A 17,237-nucleotide genomic window follows, 5' to 3' on the forward strand; every position below is an offset into this window, starting at 1 on the left:
GATTCACACTGAGGCAGTGTTGAGTAGTTAACATGTTCTTTGACACCTGTAGATCTCACGTTTTCATACACAAATTGCTGAGGAACCATACTTTAGAACAGATCTGCAAGTCAATTAATGAAAAGGCAGAAGTAGTGAAACTTCAGTTATTTTCTTACAATTTAGAAATATGAGAAAGAAAACAAGCTATAGCAACACATTTTTGAAAAACAAATTTTAATACACATACTGAAGACTTTTCATTTGCAATTTTACTGCACTAGATGATGATCCTGACTACATAAAATTACAACACTTTACTCTTGCAGAATATCCTTCTGCAGCAATAACAGAACTAAATGAAAGCAAGCACAGTATGTTCACATTAAATATCTTGTAATAACTGTTAACATCCACACCAGCATTCTGGTTATAAATAGTAGGTTATATTACTGTATAATGCTCTTGAATGAATCAGACTTCTCAAAGTTTAATGAAAAAGGTACATAAAATCTAATTTGTTGTACACATTAAATATTGTAATAAGGAAATTTTCCCTCAAACTAGACTGGCATTTTAAATAAAATCTCAAGTATAAAAAAAGCTATAAATACAGAGCTGCAAAACAGAAAACTAAATCAATTTCAATAATGTGTCATTTTTTACAGCTATAAAAACTGTACTGTCTCAACATGAAGGTTCCCAGTTTTTTGGAAACACTTCTATACTTTTTAGATTCTTCAAGTTAACTACATTGCTAAAAAGCAACTCACATTGTCTTCTCATGAAAGGGTTCTTATTTTTAAATTGGTAGGTCCAACATCACTTTAAACTTAGAGGAAAAAAATCTCTTATTGCACTGCAGTGAACCGAGTAAAATACACTTTCCACTACTCACTGTGTAGCACGTACTCCATCATCCTTCCCATGTGGGCTAGTAAACCTACGGGAGGAGTCAAGCAGCAGCACGATGGTTCAGTTTGTCCTACAGCCATTTTGAGCAAACCTCTGGTCTCACTAGTTGCTGAAGGGGAATCTCACACCACAGCAAGCAACAGCGCTAGCAGGGCATCAAGTACTGTGGTAGGCTGCAATTCAGTGCATTTTATTGCAGCATGTCCATCAGGCTATTTCAGATATTATGACTATGTGTCAAATTTATCAAGGCAGCTCTTTTCACAATGTTTGAAGCTGATAAACTCTTGAACCTTTTTTCAAAAGATAACCCTGATCATTTAGAGATCCAATAAAGCTTTCAAAATCAGATACCTGGAAAAAAAGACAAATAAATATCAAATTGGAACCATAAAATTTCAGCAGATGTAAAGCAACACAGACAAGTTAAAAGAATTGCACTATAAGTGCACTACAGAAAGTGAATTAAAAATAGGTTAATTTCCTTAGCAAACCTCCGACCTGCTGGTACACAGTCGGTTGCATCATTTCTTGCTTTACTTGCAAACCATTTTTTAATGAGTAACATATGCTTATATCCAAGTTCTGGATCATAAAATGAGGAACATGTTTCCTGCAGAGAGATCTTAGCGAAAGAAACTGCACAACCCCCAAAAGTAATTTATAGCTAAATAAAGTCTAATTTCAGAAGCTCTTGTTGATTTCAACATTTTCCAATTTCAAAGTATTTACTACATTAATAGAACTCTGAGTGGGGCAAAAAAGTTATATATATATATGAAGACAAAGCTAGAATTAACTGGATTAGCTAGTTTCAACTGAAACTAGTCACTGAAGGAATGACTGATGGGTCATGTGAAGAGAGCTGGCAATAACAGACTGTGTTGGATTTGGTGCGGATCCTGCAATCTGGCAATCTTATTCGTAGTTAACACTCGCTCGAGTCTAGAGACTGAAGCCATCTTGTGCCAGCAGGCCAAAGTGGGTTAACAAGGTAACAGAGAACAATGTAACTGCCCACAGTAAATTCCATGAAAAGCAATTCACTGTCACTACTTTTCACTCATTATGCCGGATATCCAGTTTTAAGTTTTCATTGGCATCTGAAATTTTTCACCATGAAGTAAAATGCAGAATTAGCTATCAATGTTTTCATTTGGCTAAAGCCCCCCAGAAGTACAGAATACAAGTCAATTATGGGATAAAACTCACTTGTGGCTATGTGTCCAACATGATGTTCCCAAATGACACCATTAGGACACTTGAAGAGGGAATGAAAACCCAGAAAATATATTTGAGCCAGAGATGGCCAAGCAGAGGCATTAACTGCACTGCTGAAAGAAATGAATTCACCACAAAAGTCACAGGAATTAGAACAGGGGTGTCCCCTCAGGAGCTGAAGAAAGTAAAATATACTGCAACCGAACTTGTCCTTCGTAAAACAAAGCACAGTCTTGTTAAGGACAAGCTTCAGAAGTAGAAGCAGCCCTTACTAGTGCAAGGCGGTGTTACTGTCAAACAGCTAATAAGATTAGCAAAGCTTGCAAGTGAAGACAATCCAGGGAGAGCATTCAGACTAAAAGCAGTATACGCTGCTTATTTCTGTTCACTGCAGAGAGCCACAACAGATGTGCCTTCTCCAATTTCCATTTTGCAATCAATAGTTTTGACTACTCTTATTATAGTTTGTTGAAGAAATGTTTTGATTTCCTGACTTACTCGTATTTGTAATTCCTTTGCAATCTGTCGAAGCTGTTGTAATTCAAAGAGATTGTTGTAGGTTCTTTCTGCAATATTGTTAAGGGCAGAAACAAATCTTTTTGCTTGTGACCGATTGCTCATCCCAGATCCATGCTGTGAGCGTTCAAAGTCCAGTTTTCCGAACTCATCTGAATATGTTCCTAGCATGCTAGAAATACATAAATTAATAGAAGGTAAAAGCAAAAGTACATGAATTTCCTTCCTGAAACATAAAATTGCTTAAGATTAAGTTCCCAGAAGCTGCACTGGAAAATCATCCCCTAGTAATAAAGTCGCCATCTAGGGAACTAAACGTCTGTCCAAATCGCTTTTGACCTTAAATTGCCTTAAATTGTTCAACCACAATGACTGCAAGTAATGACACAAGAGAAAAACACTTATGGCAGTGCCTTCTAAAATACTGTGCATTGATACTCATAACCAAAGATCTATTAAGCAATCATATTCAGTGAAACCTAGGGCTGCTGACGTGTTTTTTTTAAAACGAGCTAATAAATCTGATTATTGGTATTAAGGGCCTGAACTTTATCAAGTCTTTTCTTCACTGTGTATGCATATCTGTATTAAAAAAAAAAGGCTTTGAATGAGTAATACTGTGTTGAATTATCTATTTTTAAACCACTGTGTATTACCTGTATTTCATTATTTCTATTACATCCTCAGCATCTTCCTTGGTAGATTTCTCCCTTAATTCCAGCCTTGATCGTGCCTTAACCAAAAAAAGAAAAGTTTAAGACACACAATACTTGACATGCACAAAGGTATAACAAGCACAATGTTTAAGAGGACAGAGTTAGAAACAAGCCTACAGAATTAGAGAAATATTTCTCTGTTTTTCAATGGCATCTTCTTCCTACTCATGTTAGTAGGCTGTAGCTTGGAATTTATTTGCCTTTAAGAGTGTATTCTTGGAAAGCAACAGATCACAAATAATATTAAGACACAGCCTTAGGGGAAAAGGCAACAGTTTCAGCTTAAGACAGGCAGCAGCTTGTCTGTCTGCACCTTTCTTTTTTCCTCCCTTTGTTAGAACTTGACAGGTTCTGCCCCCTGCCTTCCCCAGGGTGTTTTACCTCATAAGAAGCTTTAAGTAGCATTAGCCCTTAAGTGTTTGTAAGACTCTTGGATCCTTACCTTCCTCTCTTTTTTCTTTTAAAAGAAAGGGGAAAAAAAAGCATAGGAGGCAAGCAGCAGTGAAGAATTACGGATCATCAGTAGTGGTTTAGAAATAATCTCCTTGCTTTCAGTTTGAATTTACCTCTGTAAGTCGAATCAGTGACTCTAGCTGCCTCGTGGTGATTGGTGTGCTGTCTGCTCCTTGCTTCTGCTTCCGGAGCTCAAGGTAGAATCCCTGGAGGACCTCAGCAGCTTCTGGAGATAAAGTCGGGTGAACATACTGCCGAGCGTATCCCACATACTTCCTCAGCAGCTGGTGTGGAATGGCATCGAAGCTTTCTCCTGGTGGGATCTAAACCCATTACAAAGACCTTGGATTTCAGTTCTGTCAGAACTCTATGCTATACATATTTTAACATGAAAATTTCTTCTGTGGTCTGGTGAGATCTTTGTATGAGTGTGTGAACCTTTTCTATAAGGGCCTTAGTGCTTCATTTGTGAACTTTTACTTAAACTCCATATACCATGCTTAGACAGGTAATTAGACGCATTTGGCCATTTCAGAAAAAGCAGCAGAAGCTTCTCAGTTGCAATGATGACAAGTGCCAAACATGACTGAACTGTATCAAAAATTCTTTCTCAAAAGCCTCTTCCAATTTTTACCAGATATATACCCACAGAAGAATAAGTCATCACTGCTGTTCTCCCCTTTCCAAAAGCACACAGGTTAATTCCCAGCAGGGGATATTTCTCCTCAGACCTAGCATTTGACAATATCAGCCCTCAAACTGACCACTGAAGCTTAATAGAAAACACACTTCACCTCCTAAATCCCCAAACTTGTCCTGGGTTGCAGATGCCCAAGGATTTGTTTACACACTACTTCATTTGGATTCACTCACAGCACATCTTGTTATATAGGCTACTTGATTATACCCAGTCTAAGTAGCTCTTCATGGAAATCAAATACAGCAAACTTGTTTTAGAGCACTTTACACGCAGTCTTCCCACCACCTGTCTTTCTCTGAGCTGGGCAGGAGGAGATGAGGGGGAAAGGATGAACAAGGAGCGGCAATGTTAGCAGAGGAGCTAAAAAAGCTCAGCTGATAAATTCTCCCCTGGGCAGAGATTAAGATGGCTTAAGATGCAACTTTAGGTAACATCATCTACCTTGCTGGAGCTGCTACAACAGGCAACTGGCAGAAGCTGGTGGCTGGGGCCTTAAATGGTTCCTTTTTAAATTCAGAGCCAATTATCATGAGAAGAATGGGAGCGAGAGACTGAAGACATCTGGCATAGCTAGGTGGCCAGGTCCCAGTGCAAAGACCACCACAGGGAGGAAGGTAGCAGCAGTCACAAGTCCTACCTTCAATCTCTCAAGCAATGGTCGATCTGAAATGGCTTCAAGAACGGAGCGATCCTGTGTGTTGGTACGAGTCACAACAGCGCTGCTGCATGCTGCCTGCTTTCCAGCTCGGATTGCCATCACGTGCTCAGACAGCAAGTGATCGTGATCTTCATTTGGAGTGTCCAGCAAAATAAAAACCAAGTCAAATCTTGACAGTAAAGCGCTCCCCATTCTAGAGTAAAGGCATAAGAAAACCACACATTGCTTGTAAAAAAGTGGAAAACTACAGCAACTGTTTGCTCTGTATGAAAGATTTCGAAAAGCCTGCTCCATGCTTTTAAAATAAAGCAAAACAGCAATTTCTCTCTCAAAAGCCACCAAAAATTATTGCAATAAGATTGTGTTCAAGCTCCAGAAAAGTAGAAAGCAATTATACACAAACTACAAAACTGCCAGAAGCACCTAATCCTGAACTATAAGCAGCATTTCAGAAAGTGCTCACTTCAAGTTCTCAGACACTGTTTTGGCTTTGTTGTAATGTCCTCCAACAGGGTTTGCTGCAGCAATGATGGACGTCCTAGCAGGCAAGCTGCAAACAATGCCAGCCTTGGCAAGGCTGATGCTTTGCTGTTCCATGGCTTCCAACAAAGCCTGGTGCTGGTTTCCCATCTTATCAAATTCATCTATTCCACAAATCCCTGGAAACAGTTAACACAGGACAAAAAAGCTTATTAGAAAACACACTGACTGATGGACAAATATACGCTACAATCCAGTGCTATATGTGAAGTCCAGTTTAGAGTCTAGTGACTGCAGGAGACATTGGACCAAGCCTCAGCTTCAGCAAGCTTTGTTTTCATTTCATGCTGCTGCAGCTGAGCCACTAGCGAGCTGACCTAGCTCACAGAAGGAGTGTCCTGAGTACACACCAAGAAGGTGAAGCAAGCATTTAAAAATAAAGATAGGAGACAAGTATCATAAGCAATTTATTTTTCAAAGCCTTGGCAATCCAGTAGCTGCCATTAGATCAGAATTTTCAACTAGGAAATTCTAGCTATTTAACGCCTCAAAGACGACTGGTACGTGAATTGCAGAACTTCAGTTTTAAATACATTATCTACTGCGAGTGCCACCCTTAAGAAAGAAGGGGCCACCTTCAGAGAAGTCACTAGAGAAGCTCAGAACTTCCCAGATGTGGAAAGCCAGTATCATACTTCAAATATACACTTTTAATCCACAATAATGCAAGCACTATATTTAAGACCCTTAAACTCATCAGCACAAACTGGAGTCTTTATGTGCTCATTTACTTGTGGGAGTAGGAAGAAGAAAAAAAATGGAGGGGGGGGGAAAAAAAGCCCAATCCAAATTTCAATCTGAAGGAAAATCTGGACATTAACACATGCAGACCATACAAAAGGTTACAAGCGTTACCTTGATCTCCAAGCACTAAAGCACCAGCTTCCAAGGCAAAGTCTCCAGAAGCGCCATCTCTAGACAGTGTAACAGTCAGGCCAGAGCTGGTGGAAGTATTACCACAAACATACACACCTCGAGGAGCAACATTACACACTGCCTAGAAGGGAAAGAAATACTTTTTTCCCCCTCCCCAAGGTGAATGATTTCATAAGGCTTATTCTAAAGAAGCAACACAAAGCAAGAACAAGTTTTTTGTTATTTTCAACTTAACATGGCCCGACAGTAAAGTTACAACTCCTTGCAACCCCAGGAGGCACACTTCTGCAAAACAATAGGAATAATTTGGGTCATAATACTTGCACACAGCCACGTCTACCGTGTTTTCAGAACTCCTGGAACTTTGGGCACAACACTGACATTGTTGAGTTTATTGAAATGCTTGGGGATGTGCTATCTGTCACCAAATTGCAGCCACGTAACTTTGGTATCTTCAGACTCCCAGGTCTCTTTAGTCCAACATCTTGTGTGAGTGCCCAACGCAAGCTGCTTCAGAGGAAGCACGTGTAGTTCTCCCCACAACAGGGGGATGAAGGACAGTCCTAGCCTCCTCCATGCCTTCAGTATCCAGAAGGCAGCTTGCAATTTGAAAAATGAAGTAGAAAAACATAGCATGGTAAGTTTGAAGAAATTTTACACAAACTGGCAAAACACAGTGGTATTGCAGTTAAATTTGGCTAGAATACGGAATTATCTTAACTGGCCTTTCCCAATAAATCTCTGGAGATAACTACTGGTGCCTCTATTTTATTGAAAAGTTAACACCCAAAGCATATTTGTTCAGTACCAAACATATGTGAAAAGTGCTGACTACTAAATAAAAAAAAAGTTCCTACACAGCTTCGGTTTTCTCCTTGGGATGTTTCCTATAAAAGTGATGATTCAGAGGAGTATCATCTCCAGGTCTTATCTGAGGGACAGACCATTAGCTTTTCTGGAATGGCACTCCATTATTTAGTAATGACATGAAAAAGCAAATCATCTACTATATGCAAGTGATTTCCCATTCAGAGAACAAAATATAAACATTGTTTGCAAGATACTTGCATATACACGTCATTGGTTAAATTTTTCTAAGTCCTAACCTAACGTGTCAACATTATTATATTTTTTTTAAATGAGGTATGCAACACTGCAAATCTAAGTGAACTCTGTCTTCCTTTCCTGTTCTTTTTTCATCCAGACTTCACAGTAACCATGGAGAAAGACACAGAACTTTAAAGGTGTTCAGTTTAAGAGGGAGAAATTCTATTATTTCTGGGGTTTGTTACAGTTATGCAGAAATGCCCACCAAGACTAAGGCTCAAGGGTAGCAGCAAGTCCTTTTTCCAAAATGGCTGATATCTGGTTTAGCAACATAGAAATAGGATAAGGGAATGGGAACAAACTTCCCAGAAGGTGAGCAACATGGTATTGAGTATCACCATAGCTCCAAGAATGTACTTGATTACTTGACAATGAATCCGCTAAATGAAGACAAGAAGGAGCGAAATTCCTCAGTGGGGAAGAGAGTGGGTACAAAAAACTAAGAAGGGCAGGGGACCAACCCTAGAAAGTACTTGGAAGCCCACAGGCTTGACTAAGTGCACTTGCTTTGGTAAGTGTTTTAACAGGCTGATTCTTCTGCAAGGCTGCCTGGAAGGAGAGGACAGCAGGGGACCCCTCTGGGTGCTGTCCTGCACCTGAGGTGAGCAACATGAAAAGGTAGCTCCAAGTAGGCTCAAGCACTTTGGTCTTAGCAAGCTATCCTACTATGTTTACAAGACAGCATGATAACAAGGAATGAGAAGAAAAAATTAACACGTACTTGCAACATTTGACTTTTTCCTAATCCTGGATCTCCAACAACCAGAACATGTGGATCTCCTCGCACTGGGATTCTGTTCTTGTCATCTACAAACTTCTGACATCCTCCAAATAACGCCAGTGCCAAACCTGCCTTTACAATCTGTAGTGGTACATACCAAAACGAGTTAAGCATTCGATCATGGCAACCATTACTGACGGCTCCCTAGAATGAGCCATAATAGCCTTTTCCTACTGGATGGAAGGACTTAAAGCCCGTAAGATACTTCCAACGAAATGAGGCTGCCACCACTTTTGTCAGTTCATGCACAGGCACAGAATTGTGAAAAGTCACTTGTAAACACACCACCACCTCCCCTCCCCATCACACCACCTCTATGGCTAAGCTTTAAAAATCCTTTAGGAGATTATCCACTTGCCACAGTAAACATTTCAGACTGAAGCTGTAAGCAGAGCTGTAAAATTACTTACCTCATGGCCATAGATAGCAGGACAAAGAGAGCTGAAAAAACAAAGCACACTATAAAATGGCAGGAATACAAATCTTGTATTACTACTAAATAATCACTTACCCTGTCTCACTTGTTGCAGGCTACTTCTATAAGCACATAGAAGTTATTATTATTTTAATCCCCACCAGAACAGGGGTTTTGGAGTAAAAGCAGTATCACATTTCTTGACATTTTTGGATAACCAGATATACTTGACACAATTAGAAAAGCCTTTCATTTGAGTTTGCACAAACACAGAGGAGAACCAATTTCCCAATGGTTGCTGCACCCACTCTTATCCTTATCAAATAGCTATGTGTAACCCTCATAAGCCTCCTTTTGAAGGTGCTATAATTTGACATTCTTTGATTCCAATTGAGAGGACCTGAAGGACACTCCAGCTAGAAGAAATTTACTTCTTGGTCTGCACAGAGGGTCTTTCACACCCTCTGCTTAGTTCTCTCATCTCTTTCCTCTGCTGTAGAAAGGCAGAGTGGAGAACAAAACTGCGCACGTGAGTTGAATTTGCTCAGTGAGAAGCAAAATTAATGCATCGTTTTTTTAATCTATAGCTTTCTGTCTCAGAGTTGAACTGAAATACTAACTTCCCTTAATGCTTAAATCCCTCCCAAAGTCCTAACATCCTCAGTTTCCCCTACTCCGCATTCCCTGCGGCAATACTTTCTGCCCCTCCCATGCCCCTCACCCACTTCAATTGGCTAAATCTCTATGCTATATACTGCACAAGCCTGATAGACATTTCATAGCTTTAAGATTAGCTGTCAAGTTTGACTGACGTTGGCCATGCCAATTCAGAAGTTATTCTAGGTGCTGACACAACTTACTTCACAATGAGCCTGAACAGATTTTCCTCAGCTTGAATTTCTTGAACAGCATAAAGGTCTTTAAGAGAAAATTCCATGAATGCTCTTTGAAAAGTCTCATCATCAAAATTCTTTGTTTTTTGTCCTTTACTGTTGCTGACAGAATTCGCCTCAATGTACAACAGGAACACACACTTGTCATTCTTATTTTTAGAAGCTCCTGTTAGAAAGATGACATAGAATGAAGGGAGGTTTTTATATCTTAAGTACTGAGGTTATTGACAAGTAGCAGAGGGTAATCCAGAAATATTAAGTATGGGCATGTGCAAAATAAAGGTTGTTCATATATAAGTAGTTGAACACCTGCATTTTCAAAAATTAATGCAAAGTACGTAAAAGCTTCTAATTACATTTCTTCTTTAAGTTCACTGCACTTAGGTACACGGTAAAATATTCTGCCATTTTGGGATGGAGGAGTGTGTGTGTGTGCACGTGTATGTATGAATATTGGGTTTTATTTAATTCATAATTACTATTTGGTAACAGGATTTTCTCCCAGAAAAAAATAAGTTTTCCAGGAATTCTAAATTATTACCTTATTCTGGTCAAATAAGAGTTATATACAAAATTTTTCACCCTTAATATTTACAGAAAGAATCTACAGAGCAGAAGAATTAAACACGTATCTTAACAATTAACATTTCCTAGATCCTTAACAGAATGGCTACTGAACAGAGAATGCAGTCTCATAGCAAACCACACTTGTGGGTCTCTGCAGTATATACTATGACAGCTGTCCAGAATATGTACTTCTTGATCTTGAAAAAAGAAGGCCTCATAAGATTTCTCCAAAGAGGACTAAGCTGAGAAAGATCACGTGCCTCACAACAGCATGACATGGCTGTTTTTATATTATTGCATAAGCACTAGAAAAAGTCCTCACAAAGAAAAAGATATTTTGAGATGATGCATTTTACCTTCCTCAGTACTTGACACCTTAACTATCCCTGTAATTGTGACCATATCTCCTGGGACGCAACTGTCCACAAGATCTTGCACCAGTTCACATTCTATTGTGCGAGGGATTCGACCTGCCTCTCGCTGGTCATCTGCCATGAGCTCCTGTACCCTGCAAAACATGAGGTGAGCCCACACTCCATACATAGCATTTCCAGTTCAGTTCTGGTGCAAGAAATCTGTACACGTGCACTTCAAACCAATCCTTTCTGAATTGACAAGGGAGACAGCAGAAACACCCTAATAAGCACTAGAAATAGCAACACTAAATTTGGAGAGCCTGAGGCTTTTTCAGTTAGAACTTTAACCAACAGGTACTTATTACATATAAATCCTAGAAAGACAGAGATAACAAACTCCGGAAATATTAATCAATGTTGGAGTTTAGATTTTCTAGCTCTGATGAACACGCTCATGTAGGAATAAATACAGTATACAAAATAATATTATTTTGTATATGAAGCTTATCTTAATGGTCAAATATTATGGCTCTGATAAAGGTAACTGGCAATTTTGATAAAATAATAACCCCTGCAAACCCCAAGAAATTCCCTCAGACCACAGCAAGAACAGGAACTTTGCACAGTTGTAAAAAGCTCGCAACTAACAAGTTCTTTAAAAGGTTCCAATTTTGGGTCTGCACTTAGAGCTCTGATAGTTAAGCTCAGAGTAAAGCTTCTCCTAAGAAGCTGCATTAAACAGCACCCTCTAGAGCAGCTGTCAAGAATTTTTCAGTACTATCATTTTAAATGAGGTTTATTAAAGAAAGTTAAAGTACACACTGTAAGACTTTTAATACAGAGCACATGAACTTAGAGAATCTGAGTGCAAGAAATGGAAATAAAGTAAACAGACTCCATCTTTTTCCAAGCTGACACCCCACTCGCAGTAAACTAAGAGGACAGACAAGAAATAATGGAACATATATGGAACATAAAACTATCCGGCAATATTAGGATGGATGGTCATAGTGCAGCAGAAGTGAGGAAGCAATGAAAAATAGCTCCACTGTCCACCTTCCTGCACTTTAACATTGTTAATTTCTGTGGAAGCAGCAGCACATTCCCCAGAGTAAAGAACTCAGTTTGAGCTATACTCACTTTTTGATTAGACATAGAAAGTAGATGAATGGCAGCCCCAACATTATTTCCACCTACCGAGTGTACCTCAGGGACTGGGGGACACAACCGATATCACTTCAAACTGACATTTTTAACATTTAAATTTATATTCAGTTCATTCAAGTCAGCCGTTGCAGCTGACAAACATAATGTAGTAGGACTTTCCTAGCTGACTTACAGTTCATCAAAAGGAATTACTGAATAATAGATGCAACTAAAAACAATTGAGGAAGGCTGCATAGAGCCTGATCTGAACATTTCTCAATGAAGTCAGTCAAGAGAAGAAGCAGCAGCTACTGAACTGAGTAGGGGTAATATTTAAGGTATCCAAGTTCTCTGAGGAAACAACCACTTGGAAGCAATTTTCTCCAGTAGTACTTGCTGCAAGAGAGTAAGGTGCTTAAACTTGCACAACACAACGTGTAATGAGCAATCTTTTCACTTTTGGCTACCCAACTGAATTACATTTTTGTGCAGAAGCAAAGAGATGCATTAAAGCGCTTACTTAACAGACTGCCAGTCCACTGTAGTGGTTAAAGGAGAGCTTCTGTCTACTGCGAATGACCGGCCACGGCACTCAGGAACAAGGCACTGTAACAGTATTCATTCCAAATCATTCTCAACATTAACCAGTCTTTTTGATAGTAGGCAGAAGAAGGGCAAAGGCAGGCAACCCCCCCCCTCGCAACCCCCCCCCCGCAAAAAAAACTCAACCCCCCCCCCCCCAATAAAAAGTTATGCAGTAATACCAAGTTGCATGGTAAGTTTTGCTTTAAATAGCTGAACTACTGTTGTGTCTTTTTTGTTTGTTCGTTTTGTTTAATCTAAATATTACTAGTGTTGCTTTTACCAAACATGACAGAATTGCAAAAGGGAAAAGTCTCAAATTAGATGATTTAAACTTACTTTAGCTGGAAGAGTGTATTTTCCATCAGGTAGAGGAACACCCTGAACGTCTCCACATGTGGCACATACAAAGGCTAGCTTAGTGCACAGAGGTTTAATGTTACTGACACGCACAACAGTGCCCCGCAAGGCAATATATTTCCCATAACAGTTGGCCCGAACATTTTTCAGCTGAGTTAGCGGATCGTAGTTGTACACCCTGCATAGAAATTAAGCATTAACATTTTGAAAGTTTATTATCCTTAAATGAACAACAACATAGACGTTTACATACTATTAGCAGTGATTCAGAGCAAAGATTAGACAGTAACTTTAGCTACAGACCCATGGCACAGTCTTTGGTTCCTGTTCTTGAAAGCAGCCTAACATTTAATATATTCCATGTGTTACACCCCAGTAGCTGTGAAGTTTATGCATACAGTGCAGCAGCACAGACACCTCCCTCCTGTAAACATCTCAGACTAATGATACAACAGAAATTAATCTATAGTCACATATAACTGTCTCTTTGAATAATTCCAGATTAAAAACAGAGTTCAGACTTGCAACATAAAAGGATCAAAGATTTATTTTACTTGCACTCCAAAACAAAGGGTGGATTTTCATGCTTCAGGGACATAACAACACGGTTGTCATTATGTGCAACACAGAGCACCTTGTTAACGAGGCCCAAGAATACCCAGCAAAAACATTCAGAATAACAAACTTCAGTCCTGTGGATGCTGCAGAACCAAATGATTTCAAACTACAGAGGTCTCCAAAAACCAGTAAGTTATGCAAACCCACTAATCTACAGTGTCTTCATAATCACTACCTAAAATAAGTTGCTTTCAATGATATCCCCTTGGTTTTCAGTCATAGCAATCTGCTCCTTTGATCACACACAACAAAGCAAACCTCTTTGCATTCCCTATAAAAACAAACCTAACATCCATTTTATGAGCATGGCATTTTATTGATTTTCCTAAAATACTTCACAGAATAATGGTCTAACTGTCCCTTAGGTATATACAAGCTCTCAAATTCTTTCCTGGACAGTTTTTCCTAGATGCATTTCACTGGCTAATTAAAAGGGTGCAGTTTTATAACAATGCAAAGGTTAAAATATACCACAGTCTGATGAATCCAAAAATTAAATCCATCTGCTGTGCCAAAACATGCTCTCTCCCCCATGTCAGGCCAGGGCCAGCAGAAAAATCAAACTGAAATAGAGTTCATACTGCCAGTCCCTCATTTCCTGAGGTCTGAGACTCCATTATTTCTGAATTCCCCAGACATAAATCAAATTATTACCAAGGACTTGCTTAGTTAAGATCCCTAAGGAAGCCACAATTTTAAAGTGGTAATAGTAATTACTATGATTCTTGTAAGCACATGCTTATGCAGAATTAGTGTAGCTTTAATCTACTTCATTTCAAACTAAAGTTTAATTAATAAGACATAATATTCTTGAGTTCTACAGGTAACCCTTTAATAGATTTAAGCTAATATGAAATAACACATCCTTATACCACTGTCAGAACACTCATACAGGGAATAATAAGTATTACCAGTTCTAGTTTAGGTCCACACCCTCCAAATCAACTTCCTTATGAAGACAAACCTCTGCTAATAAAATGCTAGATCATGATCCCTTCCTAACTTCTCCATTAAACAGCAGAAATCTAAACACATTCCTCTGTTTTTAAATCAATAGGTATTTCAGTTTTTCAACTTATAAGTTACTTTTCTGCTTGTAACTAGAAGATGTTGTAAGCTGTTTCTTCAGCTTATAAGCAGGTTTCATTTTGCTTTTTCTCTCAAAGACAGTCCAGCTTTTGTTGTTGTGAAGAAAAAAGCAAAATACAGACTTTTCTTCTAGAAATAGCTTCACAAAGTCTCATAAATAAATAACTAAATAGCTAGCCAGCCAGCTTTCAGCGTGGGTACTGACAACGATTACACAAGAAGCAAGTAGATCTTCCTGCAAATAGCACAAATACACCACACCCATTACCTGGCATGAATGTGTGGCACATTTATTATAGGTTCTCCATCAAGCGGTAATCCTTCTTCCACCTGCAGCTCAGCAGCATGCCTTTCAAGGTCCTTTGTCAACACCTAGACAGAAGAGAAAGGCAGACACAAATGTAGTAAACCATACAATATTGATACAATTTGCTATTGATTACCATCCACTCCTATTAGACCTGCTGCTCAAGTATCAAGAGCACTCTGCTGTCCAGTGACCACAGCTAAAGAGTATTTTTCTGCTCTGAATGGTTTTAATTTTTGTTTTAAAGGGGGGGGGGGAGGGGGAGAACCTCTTGCTGTTGTGCTTGTTTAAAAACAAAACAAAACCCCCAAAAAACAAAATCACCACACATAAAATAATCAATGTGTCCAGTTTCATTTGATTCAAGCAGAAAGATCTGAGGACTTGGCTGTCAAACATAGGGAAATGCTACTTTAAGAGACATGGGACAAAGACGGGAATTCTTGAATCTGTTCCCCACTCACCCACCAGCCATCATTCTGCTACATGAGGTGGGACAAACAGCACAGGTAACTCACTGTTCATTAATCAAACAGGAATTAGAACTCCATATTACATAAGTGCTAGAACTATACTTAGTTTTAGTCAACTAGTTGGAAGATGAACAAGCAAAACGCACCAAGACCAAAGCATTTACAAAACATGATTTTGAAGGCCAGGCAGAAATGGTGTAGAGGGAAGAGTTACTGATATTTGAATAAACAGTAGATTTTTGTAAGTTAGAAAAACACAAATATTCAGTTTCTAGAATATAATTGCCTTTAAGTCCCACTGATTCCTTTTCATGGGAGGTGGAGGGGCATAAGCTTGCATGCATTAGAACTTCATATTTACCTGGTGAACTGCCAAACCCATGCATTGCAGTATTTTCTGAGGCATATCCCTTAATTCAGTAGATATATTTGGTATTGATTTAGTTAATTCTCTGTCTTGTATGAGTTCCTTATAATCCACAAGAATACTTCCTTTTCTCTCTATTTCATCCTGTGAAACATTTAAAGTTATAAAACACACTTCAAGTTATAAACACAAATATCTAATGCTTACGAAATGATTTGGATATGCTATAATAGATGCTGAAAACATGCAAGATTTTACAGTGCTATTTCATCAACAACAGGATTTTTTTTACCTTATCATACAGCTCAATGCGTTGCATGAAAAACTTTTCAAAGGCTTGAGTCTTCAGCACAAAAGGAGACTTGTCAGCATAAGCTAATCAGAAACACACTACATCAGTAATTGACAAAAATAATTATTTTCATTTCAGAGAATACATAAAAAGGCAATTTCTCCCCCATTATTTTTTCTGTATTCCAAAACTGAGCAAGATGATAGATCTCTACAGTATCACAGTAACATTCTAAGAACGTACTTTGTCTAAGATGACAGAGACAAGCACTTAAGCCAAAGGAAACTAAATAGTATAACAGCTGCTAAATATTATAACTGCTTCCTTTGACCTTGGGGTGCAACTTAACATCTACATGAGGAGGTCATGCCAAAAAAAAGGATCACTAGATGTTCAACAAAGGTACATGTATTCCAGTCTTGAGCAGATTACAGGTTTTACATGGCTAACGGGCCAGGTTTAAGAAAGAGCGTATTTTACATTATCCAAGATTTCCTTCCAAGGTCTGGAGCCCACAGAGAGTACAGTATGCCATAAAATCTCTACCAAATCCTTGCTTTGATATATCAAATACGGACTTCAGCTGCGTTCCATTTCATTTATCCACACTACTTGTAATCAACTCTAAGGAAAACAGAATAAGATATTAACTATATATAACTGAGGTCTAAAAATACCTTCAGAGAAATAAAGTTTCCAGCCTTTATATGGAATAAACTGGTCCAACGTTGACTGAATTAATCGAGGTTTTGCTAGAAAACATTAAAGCTAGATTAAACCAAGGTAGACACAAATTTTCTTTTTATTTTAAAGACACTGAAACTTTTATTTAACTTTTACTTTATTCTCTATCACTCTTCAGAGTATTCAGAGGCAAACAGCTATAGTTCAATGCAAAGGTCGGTCAAAAGAAATTGCTTTGAAAGTGTTACGTCGTCAGAAAATAAAGGGAGAAGCACAGGAGCCGGCTCACCGGGTTCAATTTTGCTTCTCCACTCTACACTTTGTCCTCTTCCTCGCCATCCTCCTCGCCATCCTCCTCGCCACCCCTGGAAGCCTCTTCCCCGGCTGCATCCCCTGCCTCTGGGCTCCTTGCTCATCCCGCGTCGCGAGAGCGGCCCCTGTCAGGCAGCAGAGAGGGAGCGAAAACACGAAATGGCAGCAGCAGGCTCCCTTCGCAACGGTCACCGCTCGTGAGGGCTTTTGTGCCACCTGTAGCACCGTAGGGCCGCGCCGCGCCACCCCCCACCCCACCCCGAGGAGACAGCAACGCTCGCCCCCTCACCCACGTTCTATTTTGGCGCCCACAA

At 39.2% G+C, this 17,237-nt stretch overlaps 1 protein-coding gene across 1 annotated transcript; it reads right to left on the reverse strand.

Annotated features, from left to right (window-relative positions):
• Nucleotides 1-199: 199 nt before the first annotated feature.
• On the reverse strand, nt 200-17,148 carry MCM8 (minichromosome maintenance 8 homologous recombination repair factor). Its single transcript, XM_067292812.1, has 18 exons — nt 16,901-17,148; nt 16,605-16,679; nt 15,928-16,010; nt 15,630-15,779; nt 14,757-14,860; nt 12,761-12,959; nt 12,360-12,445; nt 10,694-10,845; nt 9,738-9,936; nt 8,873-8,903; nt 8,403-8,543; nt 6,554-6,695; nt 5,622-5,817; nt 5,138-5,351; nt 3,914-4,123; nt 3,288-3,364; nt 2,614-2,803; nt 200-1,248 (listed from the first exon to the last, which is right to left on the reverse strand). Exons 1-18 carry the CDS (start codon nt 17,025-17,027, stop codon nt 1,156-1,158), a joined length of 2,469 nt encoding a protein of 822 aa, XP_067148913.1. The 5' UTR covers nt 17,028-17,148; the 3' UTR covers nt 200-1,155.
• Nucleotides 17,149-17,237: the final 89 nt, after the last annotated feature.

The sequence above is a fragment of the Apteryx mantelli genome, chromosome 3 (assembly GCF_036417845.1).
Source record: "Apteryx mantelli isolate bAptMan1 chromosome 3, bAptMan1.hap1, whole genome shotgun sequence".
In the NCBI taxonomy this organism is placed as follows: Eukaryota; Metazoa; Chordata; class Aves; order Apterygiformes; family Apterygidae; genus Apteryx; species Apteryx mantelli.